Source organism: Diplotaxodon limnothrissa, linkage group LG5 (assembly GCF_057381915.1).
Source record: "Diplotaxodon limnothrissa isolate DT_005_m linkage group LG5, D_limnothrissa_male_GT1.1, whole genome shotgun sequence".
Taxonomy (NCBI): domain Eukaryota; kingdom Metazoa; phylum Chordata; class Actinopteri; order Cichliformes; family Cichlidae; genus Diplotaxodon; species Diplotaxodon limnothrissa.
The window spans coordinates 25,875,368-25,889,600 of NC_140600.1; the positions used below are offsets into that span (position 1 = coordinate 25,875,368).

Consider the following 14,233-nt stretch of genomic DNA (forward strand, 5'->3'; position numbering starts at 1 on the left):
CTGTTAAGCAAAATGTGTGACTAACTATAGTGAATGTGATGAAAACTAGGCAACTAGACAACGTAAAGGACGTGTGTTAATGTAGACTGGTATAGCAGTGCGTGCTTACTTGTAATTTATGTAAATAAAATGTTCTTTTTTAATATTAAAAGATCAAATTCTACTTTGTTTGGGTTCCCACTTTCAGTCAAATTCAGAGGAGCTATGCACAAGAATCGCAATTGAGATCTGGATGCGTGATTAGCCGATTTCTGCCATTTCAGTAAATTTTCAGTTACCAAACTAGTGCAGGATAGCTGTTGTTTTAATAGTTGAGTACCTGCAATTGTACATGGGGGAAAAAAAAAGTTCACACGAATCCTACATTTACACATTAAATGCGGACTGGCGTTTTAGATGTGAAACTGTACCCACTGTCTGCCTGCAGCATAAATAGAAGTGACTTTATTAAAAATTTAAATGTTATTGTCTGCATGTTTAACTGTGAAAGAAGATGATACTGTTTTTTCCCCCCTATATGGCATACAAAATTAAGAGTTGGATAATAAAACGATTCCTAATGAAAATGGCATCAACATGTCCACCTGGGTCTAAGTGGACACCTGCAGGATGACTGAAGATGGTGCAAATACCAATTCTTGGTAATTCTTGGTTATTATATAACAATAACTGTCACTGACATAATGTCACTAGTCAACAGCTTGCAGTCCCTGAGGCTGGTCTGACAAATCACTTGTATAATTAAGATTTTGTGCACTTTCCCTCCGGTAAATACCAAGTAAATGTCAAGTAAAGTAAAAGTAGAAATAAGCTGTAAACCTTTTTTTTCCCTTATTACTAAAAGATGCCAATATACTTTCAATTACATTTTTATGAGATTCAAATGATATGCTGGTCTGCTACCACCATATCTATGATTCACAACTTTTGATCTGACTCCTCCAATACCCTACACACAGAAGCAGTCATCACTTTTCCAGACACACTTACAGCCTAACTTTCATAGAACATCATGACACTTCAAAACTTTATGATCACAAAATAGAACCAGCAGTCTTTTTTCCTCTCCTACAATTCAGCCTCTTCACACTTTATTTTTATGCAGGGATGCCTTACCAACAATGCTTTGACTTCTTCACTAAACCAAAAGCTGTTATTGTCTTTTAATAACAAGAGGAATCCACAGACAACTGTAGAAACAGATACTGTCTGGATTTTATTTTTTATTTTTTAAAGTAAGTAAAGAAAAAATAAATAAAATTAAAAAAATCCTGAGATTTTATTTTTTATTTTTAGATCTTTAATTTACAAAAGGAAAAGCATTTAACAGTTTTCTATTCAGCGCTTTTAGTTTCCTCTGGATCAGAGGGTTTCCTTTTAAGAGGAATAACATAAATTCCATTCTTGGCTTCCTTTAGTCTCCACCATCGTCCCAATCTGTAAACAAAACAAAGATTTATTTACAAATCATTATTTTAACACTAACAGTTCACTGAAGATTAATGATTAACCACCATATGGATTGTTAATTAAAAAACAAATAAGGAGGGATGGAGTAATAAAACACTGGAGAAATGGTTTAAATCTGATATCTGGTAACAGGTCATAAACATTTTGTATTAAACGATCACCACAGTGAGCTTGAGGCTTTCAGAAGAAAAATTGAGGATGGTTTGCCCACTCAATAGAAGACTGCAAAGAATTTCATCATCTATGGTACATTAAAAATCAGAGATCCGGAGAAATCTCTTTGCGCAAAGGTTGAAAACCAGTAATTAATGTCTGTGATCTGTGTGTCTTCAGGCAACACCGTGCTGGAAACAGACAATTCTGAAGTAGAAATCAATGCACAGGCTCAGGCACACTCCTGAAAACTGTCAGTTCATTAAAACTCTAGCATGCAAAGCAAAAACCTCGAGGGAATAAACAGTGATTGAGAAATGCAGAAGCTGTCTCTGAGCCCGAGCTCATCTAAGATGGATTCAGGTAAGGTTAGAAAAGAAAAAAAAAGCACCTCTCCAATGCTCCAATAAAACTTTTTTGGAAAACACGGATATTGCACCTTCGGAAATAAAAAAGGGTGGGGGACCACCTGACGTGTTATCAGTACACAGTTTAAAAACACTGCTATAGAGCAGTATTAATGCACACAGTACGAGTAACCTGCACATCTTTGGAGGCACAATTAGTCTGACTGACATATCAGCTAGGCCATTTCCTGATCCCGAGGTTTTGGTATTTATAATGACTGATAAACATTTACAAAGTAAAGAAAAGACAAGATCCCTTCAGATAAGTCATAAGTTTTGATTGCAGATGAAGGCAATCTGTAACTTCCCTATAAGCAACAGCTGGTCCAGAGAGCAAACGAGTAATTGGTCAATACAGGTATTAGTCATAAAAATCCTATCTGTCGGACAAGGTTTTGGATTAATTAAACTGTACTGTAGAGAACAGTTCGCTCTGTGGTAGCTGGGATAATCCCCCCTGAAATGGATAAGTGGAAGAGATGGTAAATGGTAAAATGGACTGATTCTTATATAGTACTCAAAGCACTCTATACAACATGCCACATTCACCCCATTCACACAAGCACCACCTTGTATGCGTCTAAGTGCTTAGTACCATTCACACACATTCATACACCAATGGATGAGTGAAGACTAGGGGCATCCAGGGATCGAACCACTGACCTTCTGATCAGTAGATGACCTGAGCTACAGCCATGAGTGGGTGGATGGATTTACTATAGAGCAGCTCAGACCCTCCAGTACACAAGAAAGCATTTTGGATATCAAATTACAATAATCACTGTCAGTTCCCCTCAGCAATTTTCACAGTGGTCAAGTTTAACACTGTTTGTTTCATATGTCAATACAATCAAAATAAAGAAAAAAAACAAAAAACAAAAAAAAAAAACAGTTCAGATTTACATGTCATTCTGTAAAATCTGTAACTATGATCGACACACCAAAACAAAATATCCGATCCACAAAAGTTGATTTTGTTCATCTGGACAGATTTTCAGTGGGAGAAATGCTTCGTCACTCATTCAAGTGACTTCTTCAGTCTCAGCTGACTGCAGGTTTCCCCAACATGAACAGAATCATCTTTTGTGGATTTACTGACCTGGATGATTGAGCATGCATCAAGACAAAATATCTGATCCACTTGCACATTTTATTTTACCTTGCATTCAGCTAAACTGATCGAAAATACTACATGACAAGTGTGACATTATCCAACATCATACTTCCTGGTTACCTTCAGTTAGTAACTGCATAACTATATGAATGAGGCCAAGTCAACCTAAAAATTCTAAAATGTTAAAGATGGATTAACACTGCCACCTAGTGGATGTTTTGTGCTGACATTCATTAGTTTTCAGGAACTTTAGTTTCTATGGAAACATGAGTATAAATGTACCTGTGCTCCTGTCCAACTCCTGCAACCAAGAACTGACCAGAGCTTGAAAACTTCAAACTGTTGACGAAACCAGACTAGGCAGGAAAGGAAAGTAGAGAAAGAAAATAAGCATTTATGCAACTTATTATTATTTATTTATTTAAATGAGAGGAAAGGGTTAACTGCTTACCACTGGTACACTGAACAGAGGCTGAAGCCCACGATAATTCTGGCCACATTTCCACACATTAACCTCTGAGTTGTGGGAACCTGCAAGGAAGATCCGTTGTTATACAAAGCCAAATGACGACAGCTTACTTAAACACCAACCTAGGTTGATGTATTACTTTGATGTCCTTTTCATCAGGAATGAATTTATTACTTGCACTGAATACATCTGCATTCAAACAAATCACTCGTAAAACACTTTATTTACATTATCCTGCGAATAAAAACGGGTCCATGTGTTACTGAAAAGCACATGAAGAGGTTTCTCACAGCTATAGGCACCTGAGGCAATAGTATCAGAGTTCTGAAGTGCCGCCACTGAAGAGACCCAATGAGGCTGCTCAATCCCTGCATCACCATGGCAACCGTGGGCCCGTTTCACTGTGCTGAGAGGTTTCTTCTTGTTGACACTCCAAAGACACACAGAGCTGAGGTTGTCAGGAAATATGAATGAGTTAGTTCACACTATTACACACCGAATAAATAAAAATGGAGAGAAAGAAACTGAATCAACATAGCAGCAAATTATTACCCATCATCTGCTCCTGTTACCATGTGTTCCTCATTTATGAGTTGGATACAGTCAATTGAACCCCTTAATAAAAGACAACAAAATCAGAGTTGTCAGTCTCACTGTATGCTTAAAGAAAAATAGACTATAAATAAATATGCATTTATGAATGTGTACATCTATTAAAAAAAATTAAAAAAATCAAGCTGTGCTGTTAAATTTTCAGAATGAAAATTACTCCAATACATCTAATATCAAAAGATTTTATATAAATCAACCAACAGACATGTTTAATGGTAGAGGGACAATAAAAACCACGCAGCAGTCAAAAAGGTAGTAACAAAGGTAACAAAGGTAGTAATAATTTGATTTCTTTCATATTTTTTCAAACTTTATATGAGAGTATAGTGCCAGCAGCAGAAGAGCAAGATCATCCATGAGAAATTGTGCTGATTTTTGGCCATTTTTGGTTGCTCCCTTATTTCCCTAGGGGTTGCCACAGCAGATGGGATCTGCGTGTATGATTTGGCACAGCCAGATACCTTCTGACACAACATTTATCCAAGCCTGCGACTGGCTCTCTGAGTAGCATGACTCTGGGTTTGTTTGCTCTCCGTCTTGAACTGAAGATCTTTTGCATGTAAGGTTAATGTGTTAACGACTACACCACCGAGCCACTTCTTTCTTCTAGTGGTTTAGCTGACATTTGCAGTGTCCAAAAATAATTTCCTAATGGTTTCTAATTTTAAGATTTATTAATTTATTTTTTCAGGCCAAAAAAGTAAAATGTGATTGGTTCACAAACAGTGCTTGTGAACAAATCTGCGTGTAAACCATGTGTATTAGCACAATATTTCCATATTACGTTTTCTGTTTTGGTCAATATTTACCCTATTCCAAAAGACCATAGGTCAAAAATGCTCAAATTTAGAATTAAATACAACACTATAAAATATTAAATTGCCTATAAAGAACAAAAATGAGAATGTGTAGACTTTAACATTTTTCATATATACTAGTTATCTTATTTTAACTATTTATTGCATATGCTGAAGAATATGGGGTTTTTTCAATATTTGAAATAATTTCTCATCTGAAGCCAACAGATGAGGTGCACCTTGCTATCCACTGTCTTCTCTTTCTTACATTCTGCTTAGATTCCCCCCCCACACCAACTACAAAGTCAAGTTTTAACTTGAGCTAGTTTGTCTTTGGGGAAGCAATCTTCAGCATACTTGTCATTCCAGCCAAGCATCGCTTTTTCTGTTTAAAAATAAATAATAACAATTACCACTCCTGTGGAAACACTCTGGCTTCATTCTCAGGTTCTCTTATTTCAGATGGTAATTTTGCATATATTTTTAATGCAGACTATGAACATTTCTGTGCAATTATTAAATGCTTTTATATGAATCTTAGAAAACAAGCAAACAGACAAAGCACCTGAATTTGTGCACACTGGTGAGAACAAGCAATGCACAGAAGTCAAGAGACTCACTCATGGCCATGGAACACCAGCTGAGACTCTTCAGCTATCTTCCACACCCGTACAGTACCGTCCCGCCCTCCTGCAGTCACACAGCGCTCACGGCTCAGGCTGTCCAGTCCTGTGATCGAGTCCTGATGGCCAAAGCTACAGGAATTTACAGTCACAGTTAATTTCACACACTAGAGCCAAATGAATGTGAGAAATTATTTTCTGATTGGTCACTCACAGAGTTTCTACATATGCATTCTCATCCACATTCCACACTTTGATTGAGCGGTCATGAGAGGCGCTGTACAGATCATGAGTCCCCTTCCTGAATGAAAGGCCCTGTGAAGGAAAAAGAAGATTGTGTTATAAGAGAACTGCAGGTATCACCAACGCACAGCTGAGATGTTAAAATGTCAAAATTGTAGCCAACTAGTGAGGGGAAAAAAAAACAAAAACATCAAGAACATACCGACACAGCACCTTTGTGTCCTGTAAATTTATACAAATGTTTACACGATTCTGCCTCCCAAATCATGATCAGGTTGTTCATGTCTCCAGTGGCCTAAAAATATGTAAACAAAGACGTTATGGTCACACTTTGGTAAGAAAGGTAGAATAAGCTGGATTCCCAAAATTGGTAAAAGCAGGAATTGCTGAGGAAGAACTACTCACCAAGTACTTGCCATCCGATGATATGGCCATACACAAGATGTGGGCTGTATGTCCAACATGGCGATCCTCTGTACCCTTCCTTCCACCAGGTATTGTATGTATTTTTTTACCACTCTCAACATCCCCTAATAAGAACATTTCCAAACATATTATTATTAAAGTATTAGCCTTCACAACTGTGAAATAATTTGAATTTATTTTCACAACAGGAGTTTAAAAAAATTTGTAAGGATTAACTATACACTAACATTTAATGATGGAGCAGTCTTTGGCAGCAGAAAAGATGTACTTGTCATCTGGAGTGATGACCAGGCACGTAATTGGAAGTTTGTGTCCTCTGAACATCCTGATCTCTGAAGGATCTGGTGGTATGAGCTAAAAACAAGCAAACAAAAAACACACAGAAATAAATAACATTAAACTTCTTATTAGACACACAGCGGGATTAAAAGGATGAAAATTCTGATAATTACATCTTTGGCGATGAGCCGCTGGAGCTTTCCTCTCTGTTCAAGCTGATGGGAGAAGGAAAAAATCTGATCATAAGATGTAAAGCTGCAAATTATTAGAAATTACTGAACTGTAACCCAGAAGACCACATCAGCATTTTTACATCAGTCATTATTTAATTTAGAGAAAATTGTCTTGTGAAACTGAAACTAAACTGTGGCCTAACTAAACTTTGAAAAATCATGGGAACAAAAAAAACTTTATTAAGATTTGATTTAGACATCTGAGTTGAATCTATGCCATAGGAATGTCATAACAGCAAACCCCTCTGAAACTCTGAAGTGTAGTCTACCTCTATGTTGATCAACCTGTTCAGTACTGTCAATTCACTCATCCAAGTGACTTCTGAAGAAGTCATGTCAGTCTTCAGAGACTGAAGAAGTCACTTGGATGAGTGACAAAATGTTTCTCCCACTGAAAATACTACGTCCAGATGAACAGAATCAACTTTTTGGAATTGAGAGCATAATAATTATTGCCAAAATATAAGGACCCACAGATACCATCAAATGTCTGCCTCAAGTAAAAAAAAACAAACCAAAACAAAAACAAAATACTGAGCGCATTTCTGCTACATATTCAGGAGGACTTGTGTTACTGCCGAGCATAGAGAGATCGATTCATACAAAGGAGCAAGGGCAAATCGACCAGAAGTGAAAACTCAATTAATGACAGGATGAATGGCGTTCACAACAGCATGATCTAAGGAACATCTGGCCAACAGGCTCAACAGTTTGTAATGTTAGGTGTAGAGTTGGCAACAAGATATTTTCATTGTGAGGGGACAATCTGAGTAAATGTTAGTACACAGAGACATAGCTCAACACATGAAACTGGCAGTGTAATAACCAAGTCATGTAAGGTACCCTGGTACTACAGCTACCATTTAAACGGGCTCACATAGGAAATGTCTTACCACTTCTTCTTGAAGTCTTCCCGCAATTAGATCTGTCTCAAAGGAGGCTTCTTCTGCTTTATTTTCCTCTGAAGATAAGAAGAATTCTTTTCATTCATTCTGGAATAATGAATTTTAATGTTGTGCCTGTGTAAATGACACAAGTTTACCTTCTTCCTTGAGCTGCTCCAGGTAAAGTTTAGCTAATCTCAGCTTCTTCTCCTGTGGAGTCTCCTCATACTCAATCTGCTCGGTGGACTGCCTTTTCTTTGGCGCTGTGGCACTGGAAAAATCAAATTATCACAAAGATCATTAAGACTCGTGCTTTTATTTAGAGGCCAAAGGCTTGTGATTAATGTATAACCCCCACTGAAAACGCACCTCTCCGTCTCTGAGTCGCTGGAAATCTCTTCATTATATTTCGAGCTCGATTTCTTTGCTCGTAATTTGCCTTTTCCGGTAGGATCCACATCACCCTGCGAGGGGGGAAAAATACGATGTATCTACCACAAAAGCGTAAATAAAAGCGTTATAACAACAGTGGAAACCAGTTAAGAAGCCACGAGTGAACCCTATGGTTTAGCTTACCCGCTAACAGTTCAATTCACCTACCTTTCGCTTCGTGCCCGCCGTATTTTCCCCCTTCTTGGCAAACTTGGGGTTTTCTTTTGTTTTTAAAAAGAATGATGAAGACATGTCGAAACGCAACAAGCAGCGTTTCAAAACTGACAACAGTTATGCAGCGTTAACTCTTCAACTTTCTCAAGCCGCAAGTCAACATTGAACCCACATGGGTCGACTGCAACCAAACTAGGAAGCTGAGATGGGCCGCGAGCGCACACTGATTGGCTAATTGTCACGTTCACTCTAACATGTCCCACCCTTTATTAAAATTCTGGATTTTAATTGGCCCGTGTAGGAATTTCGATGAACAGGAAATTGTGCTGGGGCGAAATACTTCCCTCGGGGAATAAGTTTTCGCAGCTTTGTTCCGCACATAATTGTAAAAATATGCATTTGACAAGACGGTAATCCCATAAATGTGCGCGCCACACACAGTGGAAGGTAAACGTAAGATTAGTATTTCACACATATTTAATCGAAAATGTTATGCGCGGCGGTTAAAAAAAATCCCTAATTATATCAGGATCTATGTACTGTACTACTGCAGTAGTATTACTACTTCCTCTACTACGCAGTATTTCCATGTACTGCACTGCCTTTGTCTTCAGTGACTGTGTTTACAGTTTGTCGTTGAGCTCAACCTGAGGTGAGGTTCCTCTAAACTATCGCACAGTAAATATCACGTGTATTTGAACATGTTTTGAAATGCAGTTTGCATCACTCATTGGCTCCAGCAGCTGGAGGCTAGTAGTAGGTAGGAGGAGGGGGGATGAGACAGCGGGAGGGGGATGCAAGGTTGACTGCAAACCTTTTTTTGTCTCTCTGTTTTTGCATGGGGGAGTTTAAAACGAGCAGAGATCGTCGCTGAGTGAGTGAAAAAAAAGAAAAAAGTTTGGCTCCAACTTTGAGTTTGTCCTGTGCAGAAAAGCAGCAGCACTTGGTGTGTCAACGTGCTTTTTACTCTTCCCAGATTGTTCACCACCATGCCACCCAAGAGAGACGCAGGTGCGACTGCAGCACAGCCACCCATTAAGATGATAAAGATCGATAACGTTACAGATGCACAAGAGTTTGGCTGTCATTCAGGCGAGGATAAGTTTAGGCTCCATGAAGAGGCCAGCTACTCACCTTATCCCAACAATGACGTGAGAGTTCATTGTTTAATTATCAGAATAAGTAACTTGTGTATAACTTGGATTTTTTTTATGTGTTCTTTTTCAACTCTTGTGGCAGCTTGACACTATTGAATTTGATGAAGACAATGTTGCAAGCCCGGGAATCAGAACAGACACCATCAGCCTTCTCATGAAAATAGAGCAGCTGCAGGCACAACTGAAATATGAACGCAGATGCAGAATTTTGGCTGAGAGAGAGCTGAGGGAACTCAAAGGTGGGTGGGAAAAATTAACTAATCAATCAATCAGTTAATTTATATCCTTTAAAAATACTGTCAGACCACATTAATATTTATTGTAGCACACACATTACTCTAACTAAACCTAACTGGTTTAGATGCTACAAGGACAAATCCGAATGAGTCATCCTGCATTTCTTTGTATTTTTCTTCCTGGGAGTTAGACCTTCTTGTAATTTTTTTAAAAAGTGGAAGAGCAGGAAGCTCTTTCACCAAAGTTTTTCTTTGGTCACTGGTTGCTTTTTCACTCATTTTCAGTTGAGTTCTTATACTTGCCAATTCCAAGGAAATCCTTTGTCTTTGTTAATCCACTTAAGACTGACCTATGAATCATTCAAGCATAAAAAGGCACCCAAGTGAGGAGACGAATCAGTGTTTTGATTACACTTTCCAGACAACTTAGCAAAGAGTTCATTTTAAATTGTATCTTTGTTACTAGCAGCCTGTGGCGAAAAGCATGTAATTTGTTCCCATTTCTTTAGTTAAATGAACTGAATATGCCAAAGATAATTTATGTTGATGGGCATAAAATTGTATTTTTGTACCATCATGGTAATTCTCACAGAGCTATTAGCTTAAAAGTTGGTACATCTCAACATGGTGGGAAGTGTGTCCTTATAGAACTTGTGGAGAATTTGTTCTGGATAAGCAGAGGACAAAAGAAGTGTTAGAAAAATATCTACAGTATGTGAAAGTCATGTCCTTAATAATTAGGAAAAAAGCCAGAAAAGATCTGAGGAGATGCATCTGGCCTTTCAGTTGATCCATCTACTGTTCACTGAAGCCTCATCACAAACAGTCTCAGCTGGAGGGTGGCTGTCAAGAAGCCATGCGTAAGGAAGGAAATGGGTATGGAAAATTTGAATTTGCCAAACTTTTGTGAGCAGAAGAACAGCGAGGTACCATTTGGAAAATTTCTGATTGGCAACAGCTTCATTTTTTTTATACTGACAATGATTCCAAACACACAGTCATGGATTGGCCTTGACAGAGCAAATATTACTGAAGCAGTGCGTGACAGAGAAAACAGAAAGAAACAAAAGGCAGCCAACATCCAAAGAAGAGCTTTGAGCTTCTTTCAAGAAGCCAGGAGAACTTTTCCTGAAGATTACTTAAGGGAATTTCTTAACAACAATGACAAGAACAGGGCCTTATTAAAATTTAAATGTCAAATGTTGAGTATTCGTCTGTGTAACTGTCTAGTGCATTGATAACATGTGCGGAAGGAAAAATTGGATCCCGTCAGTCTTTTTAGTTTTCTGTCTGAGTTTATGCTGTAAACATAAAATGAAATAATTTATCTGATGAATATCTTCACCATGTGTCGGATTTACTTCAGTGGTTTGTAACGTTTTTCAGAGATGAACACTCTCATGATGCAGATGAGGCACACGGCACATGAACTGCGGGTCACCCTGGATCATGTTCTCCACGGAGGCGAAGGAGCAGTTGCGCCACAAAACTCTGATGAGACTATCTCTTTCCTGACTGAGCCTGAGGCAGAAATGAGAGCGCTTCATAATATACCAGAGGTCAACGCTCCTGTGTGCTGTAGACTTTGTACTTTCTTTGTATAACTGAGTTGGCAGATTGATCAGTTCATTAACATTTTGTTATCTTAGAAGAAGTTTTATGTCATTGGTGCTCATTTGAAATGTTCATTGTTTTTAAGCTCAGGCAGGCTAGCACTAATTTGTTATTTTATAAGTGGTTAATTTGGGATCAAACACCAATGAAATGTAATGTTTTTATAAAAGATATTTCTTTTTCTTTGTAGGATGACCACAATTTCATCTATCTCTCAGAGAATCTTCGAGTGCCAAAAAATCTTTATGAGCGCATTGCAGAAATTGCAGACTACAAGAAGTACACTTCAGCCCTGCTCATGATACTTTTTGACAGAGAAACGCTGGCCACCCACTCTCTGCAGGGCCGTAGGAATACCTTTACGGGAGAGGATTGCCACAAGCCACAGCTCCCACCTGAGATTTTGAAAAGTTTAATCGGTAAATCAAGGAACACTAAGGATGCCTTAGAAACATTAGCCTTCTTTGTAAATGCTGTATATGGTGATTGAAAAAAGTGTTGGCCCCCTTCCCGATTTCCTATTTTTTGTATGTTTGTCACACTTTAACGTTTCAGATCATCGAACAAATTTGAAAATCAGACAAACATAACACAATTACACAATTAAACACAAAATGGAGTTTCTATATGAAGATTTTTATTATTAAGAGGAAAATAATACAAAACTACATGGCCCTGTATGAAAAAGTGATTGCCCCCTAAAACTACTAACTGGTTGGTGCCGCCCTTAGCAGCAACAGCTACAATCAAGCATTAGCGATAACTGGCATGCCTTTTGAGCATGAACCACCTTTTTAAGGTCATGCCACAGCATCTCAATCGGATTTATGTCAGGACTTTGACTGGGTCTCTCCAAAGCCTTTATTTTGTTTTTCTTAAGCAATTCAGAGGTGGACCTGCTGGTGTATTTTGGATCATTGTGCTTGAATAGTGCTTCAGCTTGAGGTCAGAAACAGACCTTCTCCTTCAGGATTTTTTGTAGACAGCAGAATTCTATGGCGTTATTTTTGTGCCACTATTCTGAGCGCACATAAAAAGAGTTTGCAGGTGCAAGTGTTGTATTTTGAGGAGAAATTTATTTTGAGCGAAGAAAAGCTGAATTTGAGTGAACAAAACTCATTGCTGCGTGCAAAAAAATGTGTTTCAGTGTTTGCGATTATCCACACACACACAACAGCAGCCCCTCTCGCTCAGTTTTTGCATTTGCGCTCGCTCGCAATGTGTTGCTCGCGCTCTCAACATTTCTGCCCGTGCGCGCTCAGCTTGGATTTTTTTGCATCCAAGTCTGTGATTGGCTGGTTTTGTGGCACAAATATAACTGTGTAGAGAAAGAGTTGAGCGCGCACGGGCAGAAATGTTGAGCGCGCACGGGCAGAAATGTTGAGAGCGCGAGTAACACGTTGAGAGCGCGAGTAACACATTGAGAGCGCGAGCAACATGTTGCGAGCAAGCGCAAATGCAAAAACTGAGCGAGAGGGGCTGCTATTGTGTGTTTGTGTGTGTGGATAATAGCAAACACTGAAATACATTTTTTTTTTTGCACGCAGCAATGAGTTTTGTTCACTCAAATTTAGCTTTTCTTCGCTCAAAATAAATTTCTCCTCAAAATGCAACACTTGCACCTGCAAACTTTTTTTTACGTGCGCTCAAAAAAAAATTTTCCGTGCGCTCAGAATAGTGGCACAAAAATAACACCATAGAATTCATGGTTCCATTTATCACAGCAAGTCTTCCAGGTCCTAAAGCAGCAAAACAGCCCCAGACCATCACACTGCCACCACTATATTTTACTGCCAGTATGATCCTTTTCTGAAATGAAAGATGAGATGAAGATGCAATGGGACACATGCTTCTAAAAATGTCAGCATTTGTTCTTGTCAGTCCACAGAGTATTTCCCCCAAATTCTTGAGGAACATCAAGATGTTTTCAGGCAAATATGAGCCGAGTCTTTGTGTTCTTTTTGGTCAGCAGTGGTTTTCTCCTTGAACTCTCCCACGGATGGCATTTTTGCCCAGTCTCTTTATTATTGTTGAATCATGAACTCTGACCTTAACTGAGACATGTGAAGCTTGTGGTTCCATAATATTGTCCTGGATGAGTCATTGGTGTGCTCTTGGAGTAATCTTGGTAGGCCAGTCACTGCTGGGAAGCTTCACCACTTTTCCAAGTTTTTCCATTTGTGTGTAATGGCTCTCACTCTGGTTCACTGGAGTCCCAAAGCCTTAGAAATGTCTTTGTAACCCTTTCCAGACTGATGAATATCTCTGACTTTGTTTCTCAAGTGATTTCTTGATTCAACAGGTCTGCCAGTATTCAGGCCTGGGTGTCTGTAGTAAAACACTTTCCAAAACAATGATTAACAAAACAAGAATCATAGTAAATTTGTGATTTAACAAGAGGGGGCATTACTTCTGAAACAGATCTGAAACATAGAGGTGTGACAAATATGCAAAACACTAGAAAATCAGGAAGAAGGCAAACACTTTTTCACACCACTGTACGTACTAATTTGATAACCAGAGGTTTCTGTTTCTTTCCTGCAGATCATGTGGCAGCCAAGTTCAGTGTTGACAGCAGCCAAATAAAAACCGCAATCCGCACAAAGTTGAACAATGAGGATAAATTATTGAAGAAGAGACTGGGGTTGGGTAAAACAGAAAACAGAGCTAATGCTGAGCAAAGCTTTTGCCAAGATGCCTCGCTTCTGCCCGACGACGGAGCAATGACAAGTGACTCTCAGTTATAGTCCTTCACCTCTGTCTTCATCCGTTGGTCACACGTATTTCATGTCTGATAGAAATAGGTCACAGATTGCCTTTTTTATCCACTATAGTTCATTCAGCATTAAAATCTAGTTCTTTATTTTTTAAGAATGATAAGTATTTATATTTTTACGTTGACAGCAGTTA

The 14,233-nt window shown here is 38.6% G+C and overlaps 2 protein-coding genes across 3 annotated transcripts; one reads left to right on the forward strand and one right to left on the reverse strand.

Moving 5' to 3' along the window:
- Positions 1 to 1,304: 1,304 nt before the first annotated feature.
- rrp9 (ribosomal RNA processing 9, U3 small nucleolar RNA binding protein) lies at positions 1,305 to 8,495 on the reverse strand. Of its 2 annotated transcripts, none has more exons than XM_085354382.1 (15): positions 8,311 to 8,495; positions 8,080 to 8,174; positions 7,869 to 7,981; positions 7,720 to 7,787; positions 6,767 to 6,808; positions 6,542 to 6,668; positions 6,294 to 6,418; positions 6,091 to 6,183; positions 5,860 to 5,960; positions 5,643 to 5,777; positions 4,166 to 4,228; positions 3,916 to 4,061; positions 3,596 to 3,675; positions 3,427 to 3,500; positions 1,305 to 1,437 (listed from the first exon to the last, which is right to left on the reverse strand). In XM_085354382.1, exons 1-15 carry the CDS (start codon positions 8,392 to 8,394, stop codon positions 1,335 to 1,337), a joined length of 1,449 nt encoding a protein of 482 aa, XP_085210508.1. In that variant the 5' UTR covers positions 8,395 to 8,495; the 3' UTR covers positions 1,305 to 1,334. The 2 variants fall into 2 exon arrangements, with proteins under 2 accessions (XP_085210508.1, XP_085210507.1); XM_085354381.1 differs by having other exon boundaries at positions 8,080 to 8,201.
- Positions 8,496 to 9,163: 668 nt separating this feature from the next.
- LOC146632442 (uncharacterized) lies at positions 9,164 to 14,161 on the forward strand. The gene is made up of 6 exons (XM_085354383.1): positions 9,164 to 9,190; positions 9,293 to 9,467; positions 9,556 to 9,712; positions 11,096 to 11,268; positions 11,514 to 11,742; positions 13,868 to 14,161. The coding sequence occupies exons 2-6, from the start codon at positions 9,306 to 9,308 to the stop codon at positions 14,068 to 14,070; spliced, it is 924 nt and encodes a 307-aa protein (XP_085210509.1). The 5' UTR covers positions 9,164 to 9,190; positions 9,293 to 9,305; the 3' UTR covers positions 14,071 to 14,161.
- The last annotated feature ends 72 nt before the right edge of the window (positions 14,162 to 14,233 follow it).

Bases quoted from the DNA above. Each gene is read 5' to 3' on its own strand.
- rrp9 (XM_085354381.1), bottom strand. From the start codon at position 8,394: ATGTCTTCATCATTCTTTTTAAAAACAAAAGAAAACCCCAAGTTTGCC. The intron at 6,669-6,766 runs GTAATTATCAGA...GCTTGTTTTTAG, and splicing joins AGCGGCTCATCGCCAAAGAT to CTCATACCACCAGATCCTTC. The intron at 6,419-6,541 runs GTTAGTGTATAG...TGTTCTTATTAG, and splicing joins AGACTGCTCCATCATTAAAT to GGGATGTTGAGAGTGGTAAA.
- LOC146632442 (XM_085354383.1), top strand. From the start codon at position 9,306: ATGCCACCCAAGAGAGACGCAGGTGCGACTGCAGCACAGCCACCCATT. The intron at 9,468-9,555 runs GTGAGAGTTCAT...CTCTTGTGGCAG, and splicing joins CACCTTATCCCAACAATGAC to CTTGACACTATTGAATTTGA. The intron at 9,713-11,095 runs GTGGGTGGGAAA...AACGTTTTTCAG, and splicing joins AGAGCTGAGGGAACTCAAAG to AGATGAACACTCTCATGATG.